General features: G+C 37.0%; 1 protein-coding gene across 1 annotated transcript in view; it reads right to left on the reverse strand.

Annotated features, from left to right (window-relative positions):
- Positions 1-19,580, reverse strand: part of SLC6A2 (solute carrier family 6 member 2) — a 62,550-nt gene that overhangs the window by 11,307 nt on the left and 31,663 nt on the right. The window contains 8 exon segments of the mRNA XM_032121994.1: positions 756-856; positions 5,063-5,162; positions 7,893-8,021; positions 10,575-10,687; positions 11,439-11,563; positions 12,274-12,377; positions 16,299-16,433; positions 17,161-17,299. Coding sequence (XP_031977885.1) covers positions 756-856; positions 5,063-5,162; positions 7,893-8,021; positions 10,575-10,687; positions 11,439-11,563; positions 12,274-12,377; positions 16,299-16,433; positions 17,161-17,299 — 946 coding nt within the window.

The raw sequence follows: 19,580 nt of genomic DNA on the forward strand, positions 1-19,580 counted from the left end.
AATACAGTACAGCTTTAAGGAATGCAACGGCTTTAATGCAAGTAATTGTCTCCTAAAATCATAGCAAGGTCAAATTTCCGTATTATTATCCCAACGTTTTGATTTACAAATATGCATAGGAAGAGATTCCAATATAAAACTGTAGGTTAACACTGAATCTAACCTTTACACAAAGCAACCAAATTCACTCTGTGGGATTTTTTTTCCCTAATGCAATGCACACTTCCTTTTTCCAACAGGCAGTTTTACAAGATATATTTTATACAAATCTTCAGTGTTTCACAGACTTAATTATTGTAGTTGTATATTAGTTTTCCTAAGGTGTCATTCCATAATTTGGGGATCTCGGTATCCTCCAACGAAAAATACATTCTTGCTAACACAATCTCTAATCCCTGGCTAGCTTATTTCCCAAGGGAATGGTTTGTGTTTAATATGCACAGGTGCTGCAGGGACAGGGAGGACACTGCCTAAGTGTTCCCTAGGAAAAGCTGCCTTCTTAAAATCATGCTCAAATGAAGGAACAGAAGAAGACTACAGCCACCATTAGCTTCTCCTTCACAATTTAAATGTATTATACAAAATATAATCTGCATATAATTTCAAAGTGAAAAAAGAATTAAATTGGAGTGTCTTCTGTTCATCCCAACAATATCTGGCACAGCAATAGGTATCTTGCTCTTGGTATCTATTGCATATTCTGGGAAGCAACATGCTAATATTCTTAACATGATGGAATAATTATCAACACTTACCAATAAAAAAGCAGGACTAACAAATTTCCAGCACAATCTCCAGTAGAGGCCTGGTTTGAAGCCCATCATTTGTTGGATGTCTTCACTGAATCTGTCCACACCTAGAATAGATGTGAATGGATGCAAGCATGAGACTGACTTCTGTCTAAATTGATGAGATGCTGGCATACCCAAAACACTTTTTTCAGAAAGCAGATATGAATGACTTCCAAATCAGAAGACATAGGAAATAACAACATTAACCTACTCTCAGTGTCTAGATGTGTCTTTGACATCACTTTATCCAAGACTTAAATTCCTGTGAGAACTTAAGGCTTGTTGCAGACAACAGCATTACCACTCAAAAGAGGTGTTTCACAAATATCTAGAATTTAAGTTGTAAATGGGACTCCATTTTTAAAATAGTTATTGTAACCTAATTCCTCCATGTTATTACGAGTGCACTGCAGGAAAGTGTAGACCCTTAGACAAACTGGTTGCTGATAATGAAGTAGATTCATATGATTCTTAATTTATCAAAGGAGATTTTTGTTCCACTTAAAGGCATATTTAATTTTCACTGAATGCCACAGAATGTTCTTTATATCTGTTACAAATATAATTTCATATTTATCACTATTCCAGGAAACTGGGGCAATTCTTCTGCTTATTGTAAATATGTACAAAAATGACGTCACTTTAGAATGGGATGATTAACACTGATATAAAATGGGGATTTTTCTTTATTTCTTTAAAAAGAAAACAATCTCTGACTTTACACCTTAGAGATACTGGCTCTGTGCATTCTGTCATGTCAGACTCTTTATAATTTATTATACTTGATGTGTTCAGGAAGTTTACTTTTAACCATGAACTCATTAGGTAAACAGTAGAAATGCAGATTTTACCATGAATATTTGTTTGTTAGAGAGAATGTGCAGGTTTTCCATAAAGATAATTTCATGGGTATCAGTTTAGTACAATTTATTTAATGTAAATAATTGGGACATCTTGTGTTAGTCCATTATATGCAATGAGGATGCAAAATATTGTCAGGATCTAAACATTTGAGAGTAAATGTCTCCAAAAAATTTCCAGCCCCCAATATTATGTCCAGGTGAAGAGAAATAACCAAAAAGGATCTGCAAATGCTCTTTAAACTTAATCTGATTCTATTTGCAGTGCTTTCTGTGAACTTTAAAGTGACTGAATTTTTACTGCTATAAACACTGGCTGAAATTTATCGTTGTGTAGAAGGTCAGAGACAAGGACCACGTATATCAGAATTTTATTCATATGTTTCCAGACAGATGCACTTGGAGCTCAGACAGTGCTTGGTGTACAATTTCTGCTGAAAATGGGGGACCAGTAGGCCATGCTCTCAGACTGCGCTTTTCCACAATGTGCTTTTTCAGTACTACATGTCTTCAAATAAAGTTCTAAGAATCAACCTTTAAACAGAACACAGCTATAACTATAGATGACTGTAGGGCTTGGTTTCAGGGATACTTAAAATTTATTATCAGTAGCTGGTTAAATACCCCAAAAGACTTTCACTCTAATTTCTGTACTAATGAACGCTGTATCTGCCTGAGAATGTTACCATTTTGTCATGTAGTGGTCTATTAAATGGCACAGAAAATTTGTACATAATGTGTTGTCAAGGGAAGGAAATCAATATGCAAAAAGGAACAGATTAGGAAGAAAAAGAAAAGTAGATTTGGCTATAAATGCAATTTACCCTCCTCACATTGGGTCAACCTTCCTTTCACTGATGCAGAGATGAGAGTTCAGACAGAACAGAAGTCTACAAGCCATCAGTAAGTCCTGCATGTGCTGCCTGCTGGAACTTTGTAAGCCATTGTGCTACTGTGAAAGCAAGCAGCAAAGTAGCAAACGTTTCCCCAGCATGACAGTGCAGTAAGCTCTCTGAGCTGGTTTGCCCCACTTGTATTTCCATTCTGTGGGAATGCATGCATTCATCCTCTCTCAGGGCAGGCACACATCCACTCAAACACCTCTGTCAGCAAAGATGAGTAATATCAGTCAGTGCTTGATTAAGTTCTTCCCCTTCTGCAAAATCAAACAGTTGAGCTTAGCTGGGGGTGGTTGGTTTGCTTGTTGTTTGGGGTTTTTTTTTTTTTTTGGGTTTTGGCTGTTTTGGGTTTCTTTTTAAAAAAAAAAAAAAAATCTGCTTTTTGGCCTGAAATTTTGGTCTAAGGGATTCTTTTTTTTTAAGTTTTTTAGGTAAATGAAAGCTATGAGATTGCAGATAGGGATGAATATAATTTCAAGCTCATACAGAGCTTGTTCTAGTTGTTTAGGGAGATGTTCACAGTAAAATCTGACTGAATAGAGATTTTCCTGCACGTGAAACCAAAGATCAGTTTTGTGCCACTGGGAGAGGTGTCTGATGTTTTTTAGAATATTCATAAGAAAGATATAAGGGTTGCACATGAGGAAAATTGGTAACATGTTAGCAGTCATAACTAAGGTACATCTGCATAGTAAAGCAACTATCTGTCCCTTCTCTTATCTATACAGTTGGCCTTTGCAAAAAGAAACTTCACAGTAAATGGTCAGAGGTATAATTTGAACTAAATTTCCATGTTTTTAGTCTGTGCCAAAATGTCAATGCTTGCCTTTAGGCTGGCTTAATATTCAGCTGGGTCATTAAGGCAACTGGGGTCTATCAGAAAAAAGAGGCAGACAATATCATGCCAGATTTAATAAGTTTAAATAGCACCTGGGGCTGTAATAAGTTCTTTATAAAGAAACAGGTCATGCTGTGTCAGTAGAAACATCTGTCAGCTGCTTAAGAAAAATGAATAGATATTTTCCCGATTATGGGGAGGCTGGAGGAAGAAAGGAAAAAATTATAAATGACAGAGGGTGTAAAATAAAATTTGACTAACTTTAGCCTTGTTTGTGAGCCACATACAAAGCCTAGCTACTGTAGAATGCAGTAAATCCTGTTTTAATAGTAGCAGAAGATAACTTGCCCTTAGAAACTGAAGAAGCCTCTGCTTCCAAGCTAAGCTGTGATCACTCGTCCACATTCGGCTCTTTTACAGGGATTAAAGACAGTTGTTTGTGAAATAAAGTGCCTCCATTATTTTGAGAGACAACAGCATATGTGCTGCTTGCTCCATGCTGATGTTGGGTGACAGAATTAGTGCATTAAAGCTAGAAACTATTCCTTTAGTAAATTGAACAGCTTTATGCATGAATGCCATTATTTCAACTTCATTCAGTCTTCAACATTTTTTTAACTGCAAGATAAAGAGTTTGTTTGATTAGAAGAACATGGCAAGGCAGAATGGATGGACAAATAAGTGACTGAAGTAAATAGCAATAAGAATCAATGTCTAAGACCCTCTGAATCATACATTAGCTATAAACACTATGTCTGAATAAAAATGAAGATGTCTTTCAGTGGAAGAACAGTTTTATTGGGAATCAGGGCAACTAATTCAATACAGCCTTAAAGAGAAGATTTGCAGGCTGCTATGACATTGAAACCTGGTAATAGTGAAAAGAGTTGTGATCAGTCAGGAAGCATAGCACGAGAGATTAGGAAGGGAAAGAAGAGGTCATATTTTTTTAGGTGGCTATAGCATATCACTGCACTCTGGCACACAGTGATTCCAGTCTAGTGCCAGAGATCAACTAAATACTCCTAAAGCTTGCCATATTTGGGATAAAATAAATCACTACTCTCTTTTTGTGGAATAAATTAGTATCAAATACTAAAAATAGAATTTCTAGTGTCTAGTATGTTGGATATTTCATACCATTCTATGAAATAAGGTAAATAAACCACTAGCGTTTTACAATGAAGTAGAATATTGATTCAAACAAAAGGGATTAATGTAGGAATTATTATAACTCTCTAAACACTACCTTTATTTGTATTGTGTGGGGAGTGCTTGAGACTGGCCCTGGCAGAATAATGAAAAGTGGGAACAGGTGATTCTGTATTTAGGCTAATCTTCGTGCTTTGAAAGTACCAAGTCTAAGTCTGCTACTGCAAGTCATCAGCAATACTAAGAGTTGTAAAATACTGGCAAAAGTATTTTCCATCCCATCACAGTACCTTTCACAAGGCTGTTTGCTTTGCTTTGTGCAGGGTATCAAAGCTTGGCCCACTGAATGTCTGAACTCCTGTCACTGCTCATAAATCAGGTGAAAATCACTCTATGAAACCTGACTTGTTATGGTTTTGTGTATAGAAGGCTATGCTGTTTTCCCTTAAAACAATGTGTAAGCCTGTCATGAGCACCTGGAATTTCAGAACAGCTTTTGCACGTGCAAAAGGAAGTGCTTACCATAAAACCAGGAAACTCCAATTGCCTCCATTAGAACAGCAAACAATATTGAAGTCCCAGCTGCAAATGTGTCCAGAAGTGTGAGCACATAAATTCCACCCTGCAACAGGGAGTTAAAAGATGCCACAAGGCAAAGTTACAAATAAAATCATCTCCATAGTTTAGTATCTACCTAACAGAAATCTGCTTTACTTGAAGCATTATCTTAACCCAAGTATTTAAATTTAGATCTGATGCTGCAGACACAGGTTCATAGCTGCATACAAAATAGTGGAATCAGACTTGCAACTCTTCTAAAGAGGCTTCTTTTCACACACGTCCTCACTTCACTGGGAAACAGAAACCTCAGCTTAGATTAGTGAGTTCTCTTGGCACTCCTGTTCAGTGGAAGTTTGGGAAAATGATCAGCAGCTTGTAGGGCAGGACATGTCTACAGCAGTTAATGACAAACTTCCTAAATTAAAGGCAGGCATGGGGCACTCCAAGAGTTTCCATAGGCCACTATCAGTCAGTTTGTTCCTAAGGCCACTTGTTCTGCAGGCCAGTGAATCTGCAGTGTCGGTCTGATGTCTCCTTGTCCCTGACTGCTTGCATCTCTCTTGCCCACTGCTCCTCCAAAGGCAGAAGATGATGTTAATTCTGTCACCAGCACAGCAACAAGCTGCTGTGCCCTGTTTAGTCTCTGGGCTGTGGTATTTGCAAACCTTTGCTCACTGGAGACAGCAAACCTTGTCTTCCTGCACAACAGCACATTTTATGCTTCAGTGGTTCATGACTGAGAACTGGAAATGCATTTACTAAAGTCTTGTTTCACTGGTATTTCTTTTAGCTGCAATGTGACTACTTTTTGTTGTGTTTTACAATGTGGTGGTATTTGTGTAAATTACTGCTCATTTCACTGAGTTTGGGCTAAAGAGGAATGGAAAATCATCAGATTCAGATTTGTATCAAAATGAACCCGGTAAAATGTTTCAGGAAACTCTGTCACATGTAAACAACTGAAATGCTTGTGGTTGCAGTAGATTTTTGTTAAAATGTCTTTTTACAACCAAACTTAATCTGATTATGCCTGTTCAGAAGGAGAGGAACAAAGAAATTATTTTCTGTGTTTTTTAACACCCGTGGTATAAATAGCACTTGTACTGTTTAGATCTGTAGGTGATTTAGTCTCTGTAATCAGTTGCTTTTTTTTTTTTTTAAAGATGTTTTTCTGAAACAGCTGTGCATATTTACAAAAATAGGGAGACCAGTACTTAGGCCATGTCTAGGTTTTTAATTCTGTGGGGACTTGTCCGGAAATAGAATGAACTTTGGTTGTTAGAAAATATTGCATATGGAATGACATTTGAGTTTGACCTCTTGTTTTTGCTCTACACCTGCTGCAAATGAATGCCTTTGCAATCAAACTTAACAAAGTGAGTTACTAATATGATTTTGTAAGAAACATATTTGTTTCAGAAACAGCTGCTTTTGAAAATACAGCCTTAAAAATTCAGGGGGAAAAAATCAAATTAATTTCATGTGATGTTCTCACAAGGATTTTTTCTTTTTATTTTTTATGCATTAGAAATGTTGTTCCTCAGTTATGTGAACCAATACATTTGGACAATTCTGGACAGTTTTGTGAATTCCAGCTGGAGAGGTAAACTTGAAGTCTAAACAGGTGCCATTATTTGAAAGCTAGAGTTAGGTCGTTATCTTGAATAGCTATAACTCACTTGGAGGCAGTGGAATTGCACCCACTGGCACCTGTTCAGGTTCTTAACACTGAATTTATTCTGATATTGTACTTCAGGAACTTTCATTCCAGTCAAAACTTTGAATAAACAAGAGGATGTTTAGTTTTTAGGTATCAATAGAAATACTATGGTATTAAAAGGAGAGGTATTTTAAATGATATATCTATTTTTAGAGTCTCAAATGTTTCTCAGTTTGAGGAAACTGGAGTGAAAATATTGAGGTATTTGAATGTAGAAAGAACTTAGTTATTTATAAACTTATGCCATTTCAGTAATCTTAATAATAGATGTGGAAACCATTTCTAGGAATGGAGAGAGGTTCAGCACATCTGCTTTTGTGGTGGATTCCTCAAGTTTCAGATGTTTTTGACAGTTTTGGCATCTTTGCTAACAGGTCCCTTTGCTTTTTTTATGGTCAAAAAAGAGAAAGTTCTCTCCAGCCTAGAACAATGTGATTCTCATTGCTTAGTATGTTGTCAAAAACCATATGAGGCAAAACATTCAGTCTGATGGCAGTGATAAATACAGGTTACTAGATGCTCAGGGTAAGTTTTCTGTGTGCTTTATATGGTGTTAAAAGATGTCAAGATTTAAGGTACATGAAGGAATATTAAGAAACAAGGTGAGGAGAGGAGATCATTATCATCACTACACTCCTTTCACAAGAAGTGAGTGTCTCTTATTTTCCTCAGGAAGAGAACAGCCAGATGGTCTGGTCACTTGAAATAGTTAGCTCTTCACAGAGGAATAAGCACTCTACACAGTTCCATCTAATGTGACTCAAAAATCCAAAATCAAACAAAAAAACCCCCCAAACAAACACAGAAGAAAGCACACAGAACCCAACAAACCCAGCAGTAGCACAGACAGTTCTTTGGAACAAAGACTTGTAGGCTTGATTGATAGCAAATGATCTTGTGCCAAAAACCAGAGAAACTTCATATATGTAAGATTGAAAGTGATGTTCTGAACAGAAGTTGTTTAAGAACTAAAATTTATAATAAAAATAGTAGTCTAAACCTATCCATATTTCATCTGACAGGGTTAATGGCATTTTTAGGGTAACATTTTGATGGAATTGTTGTACTTACATTGGTAATGCAAAAAAGGGCAAGTAGGAAAGTGCCAAAAGAAACACCAAAGGTGAAGAGCTTTCTGTGCTGCTTCAGAAGGTGGAAATCATCTGCCAAGCCAGTGATGACAGCCTCCATCCCACCCATCTGAGGAAGGGAAGGCAAGAGGTCTGGTTAAATGCTGACTGTTGGAAATACAGACTGAAGAATGCAAAGCAGTTTGTGTAATTAATTCCCAACTACTCTGTGATTTCTAACATTTCAGCTGTAAGTCACTGCTGTTATGAGGCTTTATTTTCTTCTGGTAAAGGACTGAGTCGGGGAACTGGGCATCAAGAGCAGTGGTTGTTGCCTCCATAGCTGTATCCTCTGTCGGTCCTCTTTGCTGACTCAACAGAACAATAAGTAGAGAGTACTTTGGAGAAAAGAATACACATTTTAATAAACTCTGGGGGAAAAGCCGTTAGCATAAGTAACTAAGCTCCTTAAGATATTTCTTAAATAAAGACAGGCACAACAAGCATGTAAAAGAAGTATACTGAACAAAGATTCACTTTATCCATTGATTAGCAAAATCCAGCTTGACAGAAGTTTTTACAGGTCTGGAAGAATTACTACAAAGGAAGCTTGATGTAATTTTTTTTTTGGTGACAACATGAAAGAATTTTACTTTGCTTTCTAGAAGTTAATGCTGAATATTAGCCACTGTTTTGCAATACAGGAAAGGTACTTTCCAAGTTTTCATTTAAATTGCTGGATTATGTAGGTGTTTATGAATTCTAGTTTCTTTCCATTAATGAAAACATTCTGCCCCCACTCCAACAAAAAGCTATGAAAATTAATTTCAATTTTTTGTCATAGTAAACAAATTTATTTAATATTTTGAAGAGGCTTAATTCTATGCTTTTTGTGATGCTAAAAGACCACAGCAAGACCTGGAGAGCTTGGTGCAGTACAACAGTTGGCAAGCAGGTGCTGACATAGCCCATCCCTTTCCTATAAGCATTTGATTAAAATATTCCTGGTTGAAATCAGTAACAGAGAATTCTCACCATAAAAAGTACTGCAGGACCCGAGTTTTCTTTGGGAAATTGATAGATCTTGAACCAGTAAATCTTTCCCCATTTAGAAGGAAAGAACTAAACTTGGTCACTGTTCACTAGTTCACTGTATTTTAATTAGCTCCAGAAGAAAGAGTTTTCTCCACTTGTAGGAAAAGTGTGTTCTGCAATCTAAAGCCCCATGTCTTTGACACTCAAATGTTTCTTTACATTGCCCTACATTTACTGCAGTTGCAAATTTAAGTCTTGTGGATCTAGACACTTCTGAGCATGAATTTTCTTCTACTTCATTCTGCCTTTTTCCTACTGGTCATTCATGTCCTTTCATTGTGCTAAACCCTTCATTGAAGCCTTCATTTCAATCCTTCATATTTGCTCACAGTTGAAAAATGGCCAAGCTACAGTCCCAGATATAATCCTCACTCAAACTTTTGTCTAAGGATCCAGATCTTAGTCTATATAGACAAACTTCATTGAACCTCAGCTGGAATCCAAAAATCCAAACACTTTGGAAATATTTAGACCTTAATCTGACCTTTACAGCTCAGCTCTCACTCCACAAGATCTCATTCAGCTATTTGCCAATGATTATCTAAGCTTCCTGCTGCAACCTCATTTTTTTTTTAGTTTTGCTCTTATCCAGGTCAGTTCATTCTTTCCCTTTTTTGTCCTTGAAAAGGAATGAATTTTCCTGAAGTTGTAAGCAATGAAAACACTGTGTTTTACCATTTCCAGGAAGAAATTCCTAGGTCAACTTTGTACATTCTGAACTTCAAAAGAGACTTCTATGCTTTGGAATAGTAAGAAACCCCTACCCTACTATAGAGGATGAAAGTTTGTCCATGGTTCACTATTCCTTGAAGACCATATTTGGTTTTCCAGAAATTAATCAACCTTTAAGCTAAATATAACAGGATGTCTTGATATCTCTTTGGCAAGAACAAAGCAGTACAAAAGTTGTTTGGGGACTTGGAATGTTTTCTGGGATGAAGTTTCTGTGATCCTGAATATCATGGTGGGGTAAAATTTATCACATTATGGAAAGAGAAAATACACTTGTTAGACTAGAAATTTAACAGTAAGATTATAGGAAAATGAAACCACTATGGAAATATTCTGGCGTGATTTTAAAATTGTGATTAAATTTACAGGAAATTCTGTATCATGGCTTGTAGAAAAACAATGGGAGTACCTTCAGGCATTGTCTGTCTTGAGCAGATTAATGGATTTCAGTACGTATACTATAATCCTTTCTAGAAACCACTCTACTCAATGTCTTGTGTTTTGCAATCAGGGCTCCCAAACCTTTTTGCAGGTTTATAGTAGTAATAGTTCAGTTGGGTCATATCTTTAAATATAATAACTGTTGATGAACAGCCCCTCTGTAAGGTCATAAAAAAGTAGCAGGGAGTAAATATTTACTGGATTGTAAAAGGTTTAATCTTTTCCTAAACCTCTTAATGATTGAGAGTCTTTATAATACATGGAGTAATAGTATTGCTGTGTTGTCTGTGACTGTGAAAACAGATTTTGGGAATGCACAGAATGTTTATTTGAAATGTAACCCTCTGATGCCTCTGCAGTTACAGAATATAACAGGAAAAGAACAATGTAAAGGCTAGAAAGAAAAAATACTCACAGAACTGTCAATGCCAAGAGTAAGTAACATGATAAAGAACACCACAGCCCAAAATGTAGATCCCGAAAGAGTTGAAATTGCCTCTGGGTACAGGATGAAAACTAAACCAGCTCCTGGAATAGGAATGGGGAAAAAAAGGTGTCACTAAATGATGTTTCTCATCTTCAAAAAAGTGTTCATTTTAATAAGATAAATCATGGCTAAGTTTTGTTTCAGTCCTTGTCACACTCTGAGTACCTGTTAAAACAAAATTTGCATTATACCAAAATATATCTAAAATGCTTTTAATTATTTACTCATGATGGTTTGGTATTAAAAAACCCCTGTCCTATTCTTTTCCACTTCAAATAATCTTTTATGGGATTTAAAACCTTACTAGTTATTTTTCAGCTTTGTAGTGGGGAAGGAATTATGTGGATGTGGCACTGTTCACTGTGTTCACTGTTCCGCAAGTGAACTCCTGGATGTGATGAGAGGTGCAGGAGCTGAGACCATGGGTGACCTTTTCCCAGTGAAAGGGCTATAGAGCTGAGCTTAGCAGAACCATCAAAACCAGTCCCTGTGGCACTGAAAAGCAACACTTTTCTAAGTTACTATCCAGTGGTAAATACCTGTTTGTTGAATGGGCAAAACCTGTGGTGGCAAGAAGCTGGGGAACTTCAATTCAGTAGAGGTGAGGTGAATCAAAATCATTTAGAGTTCACATTTCAACAAGGGATTTAAACACAGGGCTCTAGTTTCAAGTAAGTTAATTCAGTTTACTTCCATGAGATTTTCACACACTTGTTGGAAACAAATATAAACACATTTGCAAACAAATGGTGGGCAAAAAGGGGTAAAATTAATATAAAATTAACTGCCTACCTTCAGTAGCTACATCCTCAATTTTAACTTTGTGCTCATGAGCCATGTAGCCCAATATGGAGAAAATTGCAAATCCTGAGAAGAAGCTTGTGACACAGTTAATGGTGCTAGTCAGCAAAGCATCCCTAAGCATGGAGAGAAGAACAGCCCAGTAAGAAAAATCTTTGAGACCTAGATGGGGATTGTCTTTAATATTTTTTTCCCCCGATCCTTCAGTTCACAATGGATTTATAATACATGTACTTTCTGAATTTATATTTCATGGGAAAAGTGATGCTTGTTTTCATTCCAAATTGGAATGTTAAGAGAACATCTAAATGTTGGAATTTCTCTGAAGGTGCACAGCGATTCTGACTGAATTTCCATGGTGGTGATTCAGCAAAACACTTACAGACTGGCTTGATTTAAAGTGCATTCCCAAACTGGAGTGCAATGTAAAATATCAGAAATATAATCCCAAAGCACAGAAACCCTTCTGGAAGCTGGAATCTTTCTGTGTTTAGTTCCTGGACCAATAAGATTTCATCCTGTGTTCACTGTTGCGCTTAATGGTACTTTTGAAAGGCAAACACCAGCACAGTTTACACAGCTGTCTAAAGTCCAGACCTAATCCCATTCTGCTTTGCAGTGGAGCAGATATCTTGGCAGGTTCCTGTTACTAAAATTTCAGTCGGGAAGACAGTGTTTCAAGATTTGGGTTGGTTACTATGTCTACACAAGACTCACCATCATTAATATATGACTGAAGATAAAAAGATAGCTTAATACTTATTTCAGCTGCAGTCAGAATAAAATAGTATAATTTTGCAGCAGTAATGGAAGAATAAGCTCTTACCTGTAGCAGTTGTTGTCAAACTTATTGTAACTGGCAAATGCAATTAAAACGCCAAACCCAGCTCCTAAGGAGTAAAATATCTGAGTAGCTGCATCAATCCATACCTGCATAATGACACCAACATTGCCAGTGTCAGTTCAGTCCACAAGGATACATCAGGAGAAAAGCAAGACAACTGGCTTTTGGAAAACAATTGGCATTCATGCTGATGGGAGTGTGTCACATGGAGCATTCCCTGGTCTGGAATGGCCGAACCTGAGGTGGTGGGGCTGGAGCAGTGGGCAAGTCCTCAGTGCACACACACACTGCTGCCCTGGTGGGCTGTGCAGTGGGACATGTACTTCTGAGATTTTACCCAGTACTGAAACGATTGCAGGGTTTTTCTCTGGGGTGACAGAAATATACTTCCAATAGTTCTTGTTCCAAGTTAGCTTGGAATGTACAACCAGAAAACCAAAAATAGTTAATGGGTCAAGAGTTAAAGGACATTTTCTTTCCCATACCAGAGCTTTCTTTGTGTGACTGTTAGTACACTTTACACAATACTTTCCTGATTCAGGAGCTGAAGCATGACTGATGTGCTGTGAACAGAACCATGCAGATGATCTCTCAGCTTTCTCGCTTAGTTGGAGAAAGAGTTATTTCTGTGATAGCCATTAAATTTCAGTTTAGATGCAGCTTGATCATTTTAAGGATGGTCCACTAAGGAAAACATTTTAAAAGCTATAACATTTTCTAAAGTGTCCCTCCATACCAAAATCCATTCATCCAGTCAGGAACAATGCCACAGTCCTGGTTCCCTGAGCCAGAAACCTGAAATAGCCTACCTTGGTTAATGAGGGTTTCCCCTTTTCTCTTCTTACACAGAAATACTTAAATGAGCATCTTCAACAGAGGTCAGTGGTGTGAATAATATTCAACATTTCTCAAAATGAGATCTGCAATGTTTGATTAAATCTGCCAAGAACTCTGAAAGAACTATGAAAAGCTCTGGATTTCATCATTCACCCATCTCTACAAAATCAGATATATTAGATCTATTCAGCAGCGGCTTTCTAACAGATCTAAGCAACTTATGAGCTCCATCTGCATGGGGATTTTAGTGCTACACTTTCATATTTGGCCTCGTGGAAAGGAAGAGAGAGTGCCTTATCCCATGCTGACATGATACATGAAAGCACTTAGGCTGGTGATCACTACTTTTCTCAACATAGACAATAGATGCTTTCAACTGTTGCCTGCTGGAGACTGGGAACCACTTATGGTACTCTGGGTATATAGAAAAACTTAATTTTATGAACTGTGGAGAGTTGATTACTTGAAAGATAATATGAAGAGCAGTCTGCGAAGTCTTTATTGCTAACCAGTGGATGGGAGGATATGATTTTCTCAAACTGTAGTTCATACAGGTTTTTTTTTTTCTTTCAATGAATAACAAAACAATCCTTTAACATTAATTACTTACTCGTTCTTTTTATATACCAGTTACATCTTAATATTCTATTTTCACACAAAGGTTGAAATCAAATAGGGTTGTACTCTCTGAAAAGCATTTATGTGGATAAGAATGCAGAAGGAGGGATGCAAAGCCACTTATATTTTTTCTTGTTTCTTAAAAAGAATCAGGTAACTTTTGTTATTAACAAAATTCCTGAAATTTTTTAACATCAATTTTGTTTAACCAGATCTGCATACTGCCACCATAAGGCACTTGTTTTTAGTGCTTCTATGTCTTTTGTATCTTGCCAGTGCAGTTGTACTCACCCTTTCTTACTATTCAAGCACCCTTAAGCATGTGCTTAAGTCCTGTTGACTTGAGTAAGAGAGCACCTGCTGCCTCCCAAAGGATTTAAGCTCATGCTGAAGTATCTGTTGAGTAAGAGTCTTGGCTCATAGTAGCTGATTAGGAAACAAATTGAGATGATCAAGGTGAAGGGAAAGAAGGGCAGAAACCAGAAATTCCTTTGCAATTAAGATGAAATGCAAAACATTATCTTTGTTCTAACCAAGGAGGATGTAAGACAGCAGGGCTCGTTCTGCAGTTCCTGCTCATATTTCTCATTTTCACGGCTTCTGATCAATGCATAGTCTAATATATTTTATGATAGGATATTGGTTTTATATGTATTAAAAATAAACAAATAGAAACATTTTACAGTAGGCAGTCATCAGTCTTTCCAGCTTTCTTCAGCGTTTATGCCATTTTAACTTTTGTGCATATTCAGTGCAGTGCAGTTTGTGGCTCCAGTAAGTGGGGCACACCTTGACAGTGATCTAAGGGCTTTTAGAAGAGCATTGGCAAAGCCCTTTGTGGGTCATTACTGTTTGTGACTTAGGACGTTTCTTTGTTAGATTCTTCATTTGGAAGAAATAAAAAAATCATCAGTCACATCCAGGGATGCACTGACATAGAAATGGAGTGGGATTACATTCTTTGGAGCCTGAGGACAAAGATTAAACACACAAGGCTATTGCAGCAGCAGGGATCCCAGTCTCCAAGAGGGGAAGGGCTGACATGACAAAGCAGTTAGTGGCACTTCTCAGCATAAGTGATATTCAGTCTTTTATTATTCTAGTGTAACTTTTTGTTGTTGTTGTTGTCAAAAAATTTAGTCTTACAAATAAATAACTTTAGGGTCATCTAAATAGCAGCTGCAGAAATATTAAGCCAAGAAAAAGCAGCACACAGAATACCCTTTCAGAAGCAGAAGGCAGATATGGAGGCCTGGATTCTGAGCTGGTACAAGCTGGTACAGCTCCACAGACATCTAGTTGAAGTTGTGATGTTTTTATATAAAATATATAAGAAAAATATAAGCACCTGTTTTGTTCATCTTTGCATATTTGTATTTGTGTGCGTGCATAAATGTGAATTACTGGGGTGGCTATTTCCTTGTGACAAAGGTAGGTGAAAATCCCATATTTGAAGTTTGATTTGATTGTTCCAAAATAGACATGGGGTCTAGTTCTGCTGTAGAAGAAATGCCCATTTTCAAATTTATTATTAAAAAATCAGGAAAGTATTTTTTGGCTAAGAATATAAAAAATATATGTATTCTAACACTTGAGGTCTTTTAATAATTCAGGAAAAATCAACGTAGGATTCATAGGAAAGGTACAGTGCAACTATGGACAGACTGCAGACATTTCTGAAAGCTGCAATTTTTCAAGATGATGCATTTCCTTCTAGTAAAATGATGTTGTCTCTTTTCAGATTTATAACCGTTTGAATGGCCTTGTGACCCATCCATAGAGATACTACTGTCTTGTAAATTATTTATGCTGTTTTTAGAATAGTAGAGGGGTAAAATATCTCTGTAGTCTTTGTTCTTTGTAGTCTGAAATGCTGCTAATTTCATGTATTAGTGACTATACTTGTAGGTTTTGCTTTACAATGTATGAAGTAAGTCTTAGTTCCAAGTGACTCCACAAATTGGGTTGGTTTGGATACACTTAATTAATGTTAATGTTTTTCAATGACACAGTGAAATGTACATTACTTTCAATAGTAAGATAAGAACACCATACTATTGAAAATCTTATTTGTATGAAGAACCATGGTTTGATTAGGTGAGTTAGTCCTGACTTCATATGTTTAGCAAGGTTTGCATAGGCCAGGATTTTTGTTTTCTAGGTTAATATTTAAGCTAGCAATTCAGAAAGCAAGATTTTCTTCTTGAGGGAATTCTTAGCCTTTTGAGAACAAAATTTTTGCATGACTCCGTTTTGCTGTATAAAGGATATTGCAGTTTACTGGGTGCAGTCAAAGCATGGACTGTTGTTAGGGTCTGCCACACCTGTAAGTGCCTTCACACAGGTGTTTTGTGGTCTGAATTGTTTGGGTTCAGTGTGAGGTAGTTCTGTTTTGGAGAGTATTGGAAAGTTAATCTGTTAGAGACAGTGGACTAGTGCTTAAGCAGAAGCATGGCTATTTAATTTCAGAAGTTACCTGTAATAGTTTCAGTTTCAGTAACAAGGGCAACAGGTTTAATAATTAGGGAATGAGAACAGAAGAGTACACTTACTGTGGCTTCTTTTAATCTTCTGAAATCTATGTGCAGGTATGCATTTATTCCATTATATGCACCTGGCAGGGTTATTCCATGTATTAATAAGACAAATAATACAACATAAGGCAAAGTGGCTGTTATCCAAACAACCTGCAGACAACAGAGATCCCAAATCAGCTGTTACAGAAGAGTTAAGAACATGTAGTAAGTACAGATGGCATTTTCTTGGTTCAGTCCGTTCAGTTTGATGGAGAAGCTCTTTTTAGGACATGAGGGAAAATGCTGTTATGTGTCATGAATCTTTTCATATATAGGTTTACAGATACGAGTAGGAGACTGTTTTGATGGACAGAAGACATTGTCAGTGTGTGTTAGACTGCTGATTAGCTCCTCATCTCTATGTTGTTTACTAAAAAGTGCAGTCATTGCATGATGTTAGGTGATACTTTCATGAAAATGTACAAAAAGCTCCCAGGTGTATCCAATGCTAGAATTTCTTTTGAGATACTTTCTGAGGGATGTCAAAGAGTGATTTCAAATGACTTTCATCAAATATTTCTCTTGACATGGCATTTTATATAATAAAACCAAAGCCTCTTACAGCATTGAAACATTAGTACATTTGGCTAAGAATAGGATGCACATTTAAGATAATTTTGAGTATTTCAAAACATTTGCTGGATGAAACCTCTAATATTGAATTGAAAATAATGCATTAATAAAATTTCCAGTTGGAATATCACACAAAAAATGTGATAGTTTGGTCCTTGAGAATCCCTCAAAATCAGTGACTTATTTTCTTGTTTTCTAAAATTAGGAGACTTCTTAAGGTAGACAAAAAAATGTAGTCAAGATAGAAGGACAATATTAGCTCTACCTTTCCTGAAGTCTTCACGCCTTTCCAGAGACTAAAGAAAAGAATGATTACCACCACCAAGAGGCAGAGGGAAAGTTGCCAGCGAGGCAAGCCAAGGTCGTGGATTCCACGGCTTTCGTGCAGGTGCAGAACTCCTCGCCTACATACCAGATACACAGAAACAAAGTGAAGTCACTGGGGGAAAAAGGCTTTTGCACTTCCCACGCTGTGGGCAGCAGGAATGGGTGCTGCACTGAAGCAGTAGTTGCCCTACTGGCATCAGTGGCAGTCAGTGAAGGTGTTTTGTGGAGCTTTGTGTTGTGCTTCTCCCCAAAAGGCCTGTATGGTCTCACGGGCCCATTGCTGTCTGTTTACACCACAGTGCCATAATGATAACACCCTTTCCTTCACTGGAACTGTATGGGGAGTTCGGAACACTGAACAGATGTCCAGAGAGACTGCAGAATCTCTGTCCTTGGAGATCTTAAAACCTGGCTAGTGAAGACCTGGAGCAGACTGATTTACTTTTTAAGATAGCCTTGATTTTGGTTAAGGAGTTGTATTAGATGACCCTCAGAGATGTCTTTCAACCTATATTATTTTGTGATTCTAGATCAGTGAACAGCTGACTTCCTGCTTCTCTAGTTTCTCACATTTAAGAAGAAGTACTGTATTTTTGAACTGTTTCTGTTCTTGCTTCATAAGTAGACAGAAGTTTGTCCAATTCTGCTAACAAAATAAACTCTCAGAATTCACATGAGTCAAAAAGAAAGGAAAATCACTGGTAGTAAGACAACTAGAGTTAGTGTTTTTCTTGCAGATTGTTGTTATTGAGAAGAATGAAAGTAGTTGAGAAATACGTGCAAAAATGGGAAGAGAATGTTATGGGGGAAAAGACAGAATAAACGTTAACAGAGCTGACAGTAAAACAGGAATCTATTTTATTATGCTGAACAAAATGCAAGAGCAGCTAATAAATTGTTTAAGCTTTCTGTTATTCTAGTCAGAGCTCTAGAAATATTTAATTAAAACAGCACCAAGAATCAAACAACATGCACTAGTGTCAACCAGACATCTAGAAATCAGGGATTTGTGCAAAGGAACTTGGTTTATACTAAGATTGCATCCCATGTAAGGGAGTGTAAATGCCATTTGCAATGACTCTGAGATTGTACATCTGGGTTCCAAGAGTCTTTCTGCCTATCTGCAGGAGGGGCAGGAATGTGAAGGGCTCTCAATTTGAAGCTGCATTCAGACATTCTGGTTCCTCTCTTGGGAAATTTCTTCTCATTCTCTCCTTCCCTATGCTCTCTGCTGGGAAGATTCTCCTAGTCACCCCAGAATGCTGGCAGCAGTTCCTGCCTTCCACACTGCATTCAGCTAAAGGGAAATAGTTCACCTCCACCGAAATCTGCAAACAGCGATTTGTTTGTTAGTGCCACTGACTCTGTTTAGTCTTTGTCCCCTTTAATATGGCATCAGACCCTGAACAGCCAACAGGCAGCTCAACTGCTTGGTACTCACACATAAGCCCTACTAAGAGCAAATTATTAAGGAGGCAGTGGGGCAGCTGCTCAGTGGGATTCAGTAAATGAAGGACCCAGTCATAGTTCTAATAATAGGAAATGCTGGAACCAATAAATTCTTCTCTGTGTCTTGGTTTTCCCATCTGTAAAATAAGGGTTATTATAAATGTGTGCTTTGTCTCTACTCTGAGCAATTTAGAACAGATTTGTTATGGAAGGGATGAATATTTGCACATAAACAGGGAACCAAACCAGGAAAAAAGAAATGCCAAGGGTTGTGGTCTGAAAATTACTCTGTATCATTTTCAATCCAAACCATTTAATCTATAGCCAGAAAACACGATTTAAGAGTTTTAGGTGTAGACTTCTCTGGGATGTTTTTGTCAGACTGGTAAGGAGCTTTATGTACTATTCATCTCTAGTCAGATTAACAGTATTGTCTTTTAGAAATTTAGAAAGTTTTGCATAAATAGATTAAGTTTAAGGTCTTGGAGTAGACCTCATTTTTTCAATCCAAAATCAGTTATAATTTTCATTTTCAGTCCAAATATGTTTACACAACTCTATAGGTTCATTCTTTCTCTTTTTATTAGAAGCAAAAGTTACTTGCCTGAATTTGATGTGTTCAATAGAAGGGTGTCATTTATATAAATTTGAGATGCGATGTCAGATTTCAAAAACGTCATCATTATCAGTAAATTAGTATGTTAACTAACAAATGTGTTTGTTAGTTAACATGTTAAGTACTTCTAGGAATGCCTAAGTACTTCTAAAAGTTAGTAGTCATATCTATGAGATCAAACCCAAATAGCTTGCATAAACTAAGAATCAGCAAACTGGATAAGGTATAAATAAGTATAGTCCTGGTGTCCCAAGCTGTATTCCCTATTCTGGTAGTTAGACTATGTTTTTATG

This window comes from Corvus moneduloides, chromosome 12 (assembly GCF_009650955.1).
Source record: "Corvus moneduloides isolate bCorMon1 chromosome 12, bCorMon1.pri, whole genome shotgun sequence".
Classification (NCBI taxonomy): Eukaryota; Metazoa; Chordata; class Aves; order Passeriformes; family Corvidae; genus Corvus; species Corvus moneduloides.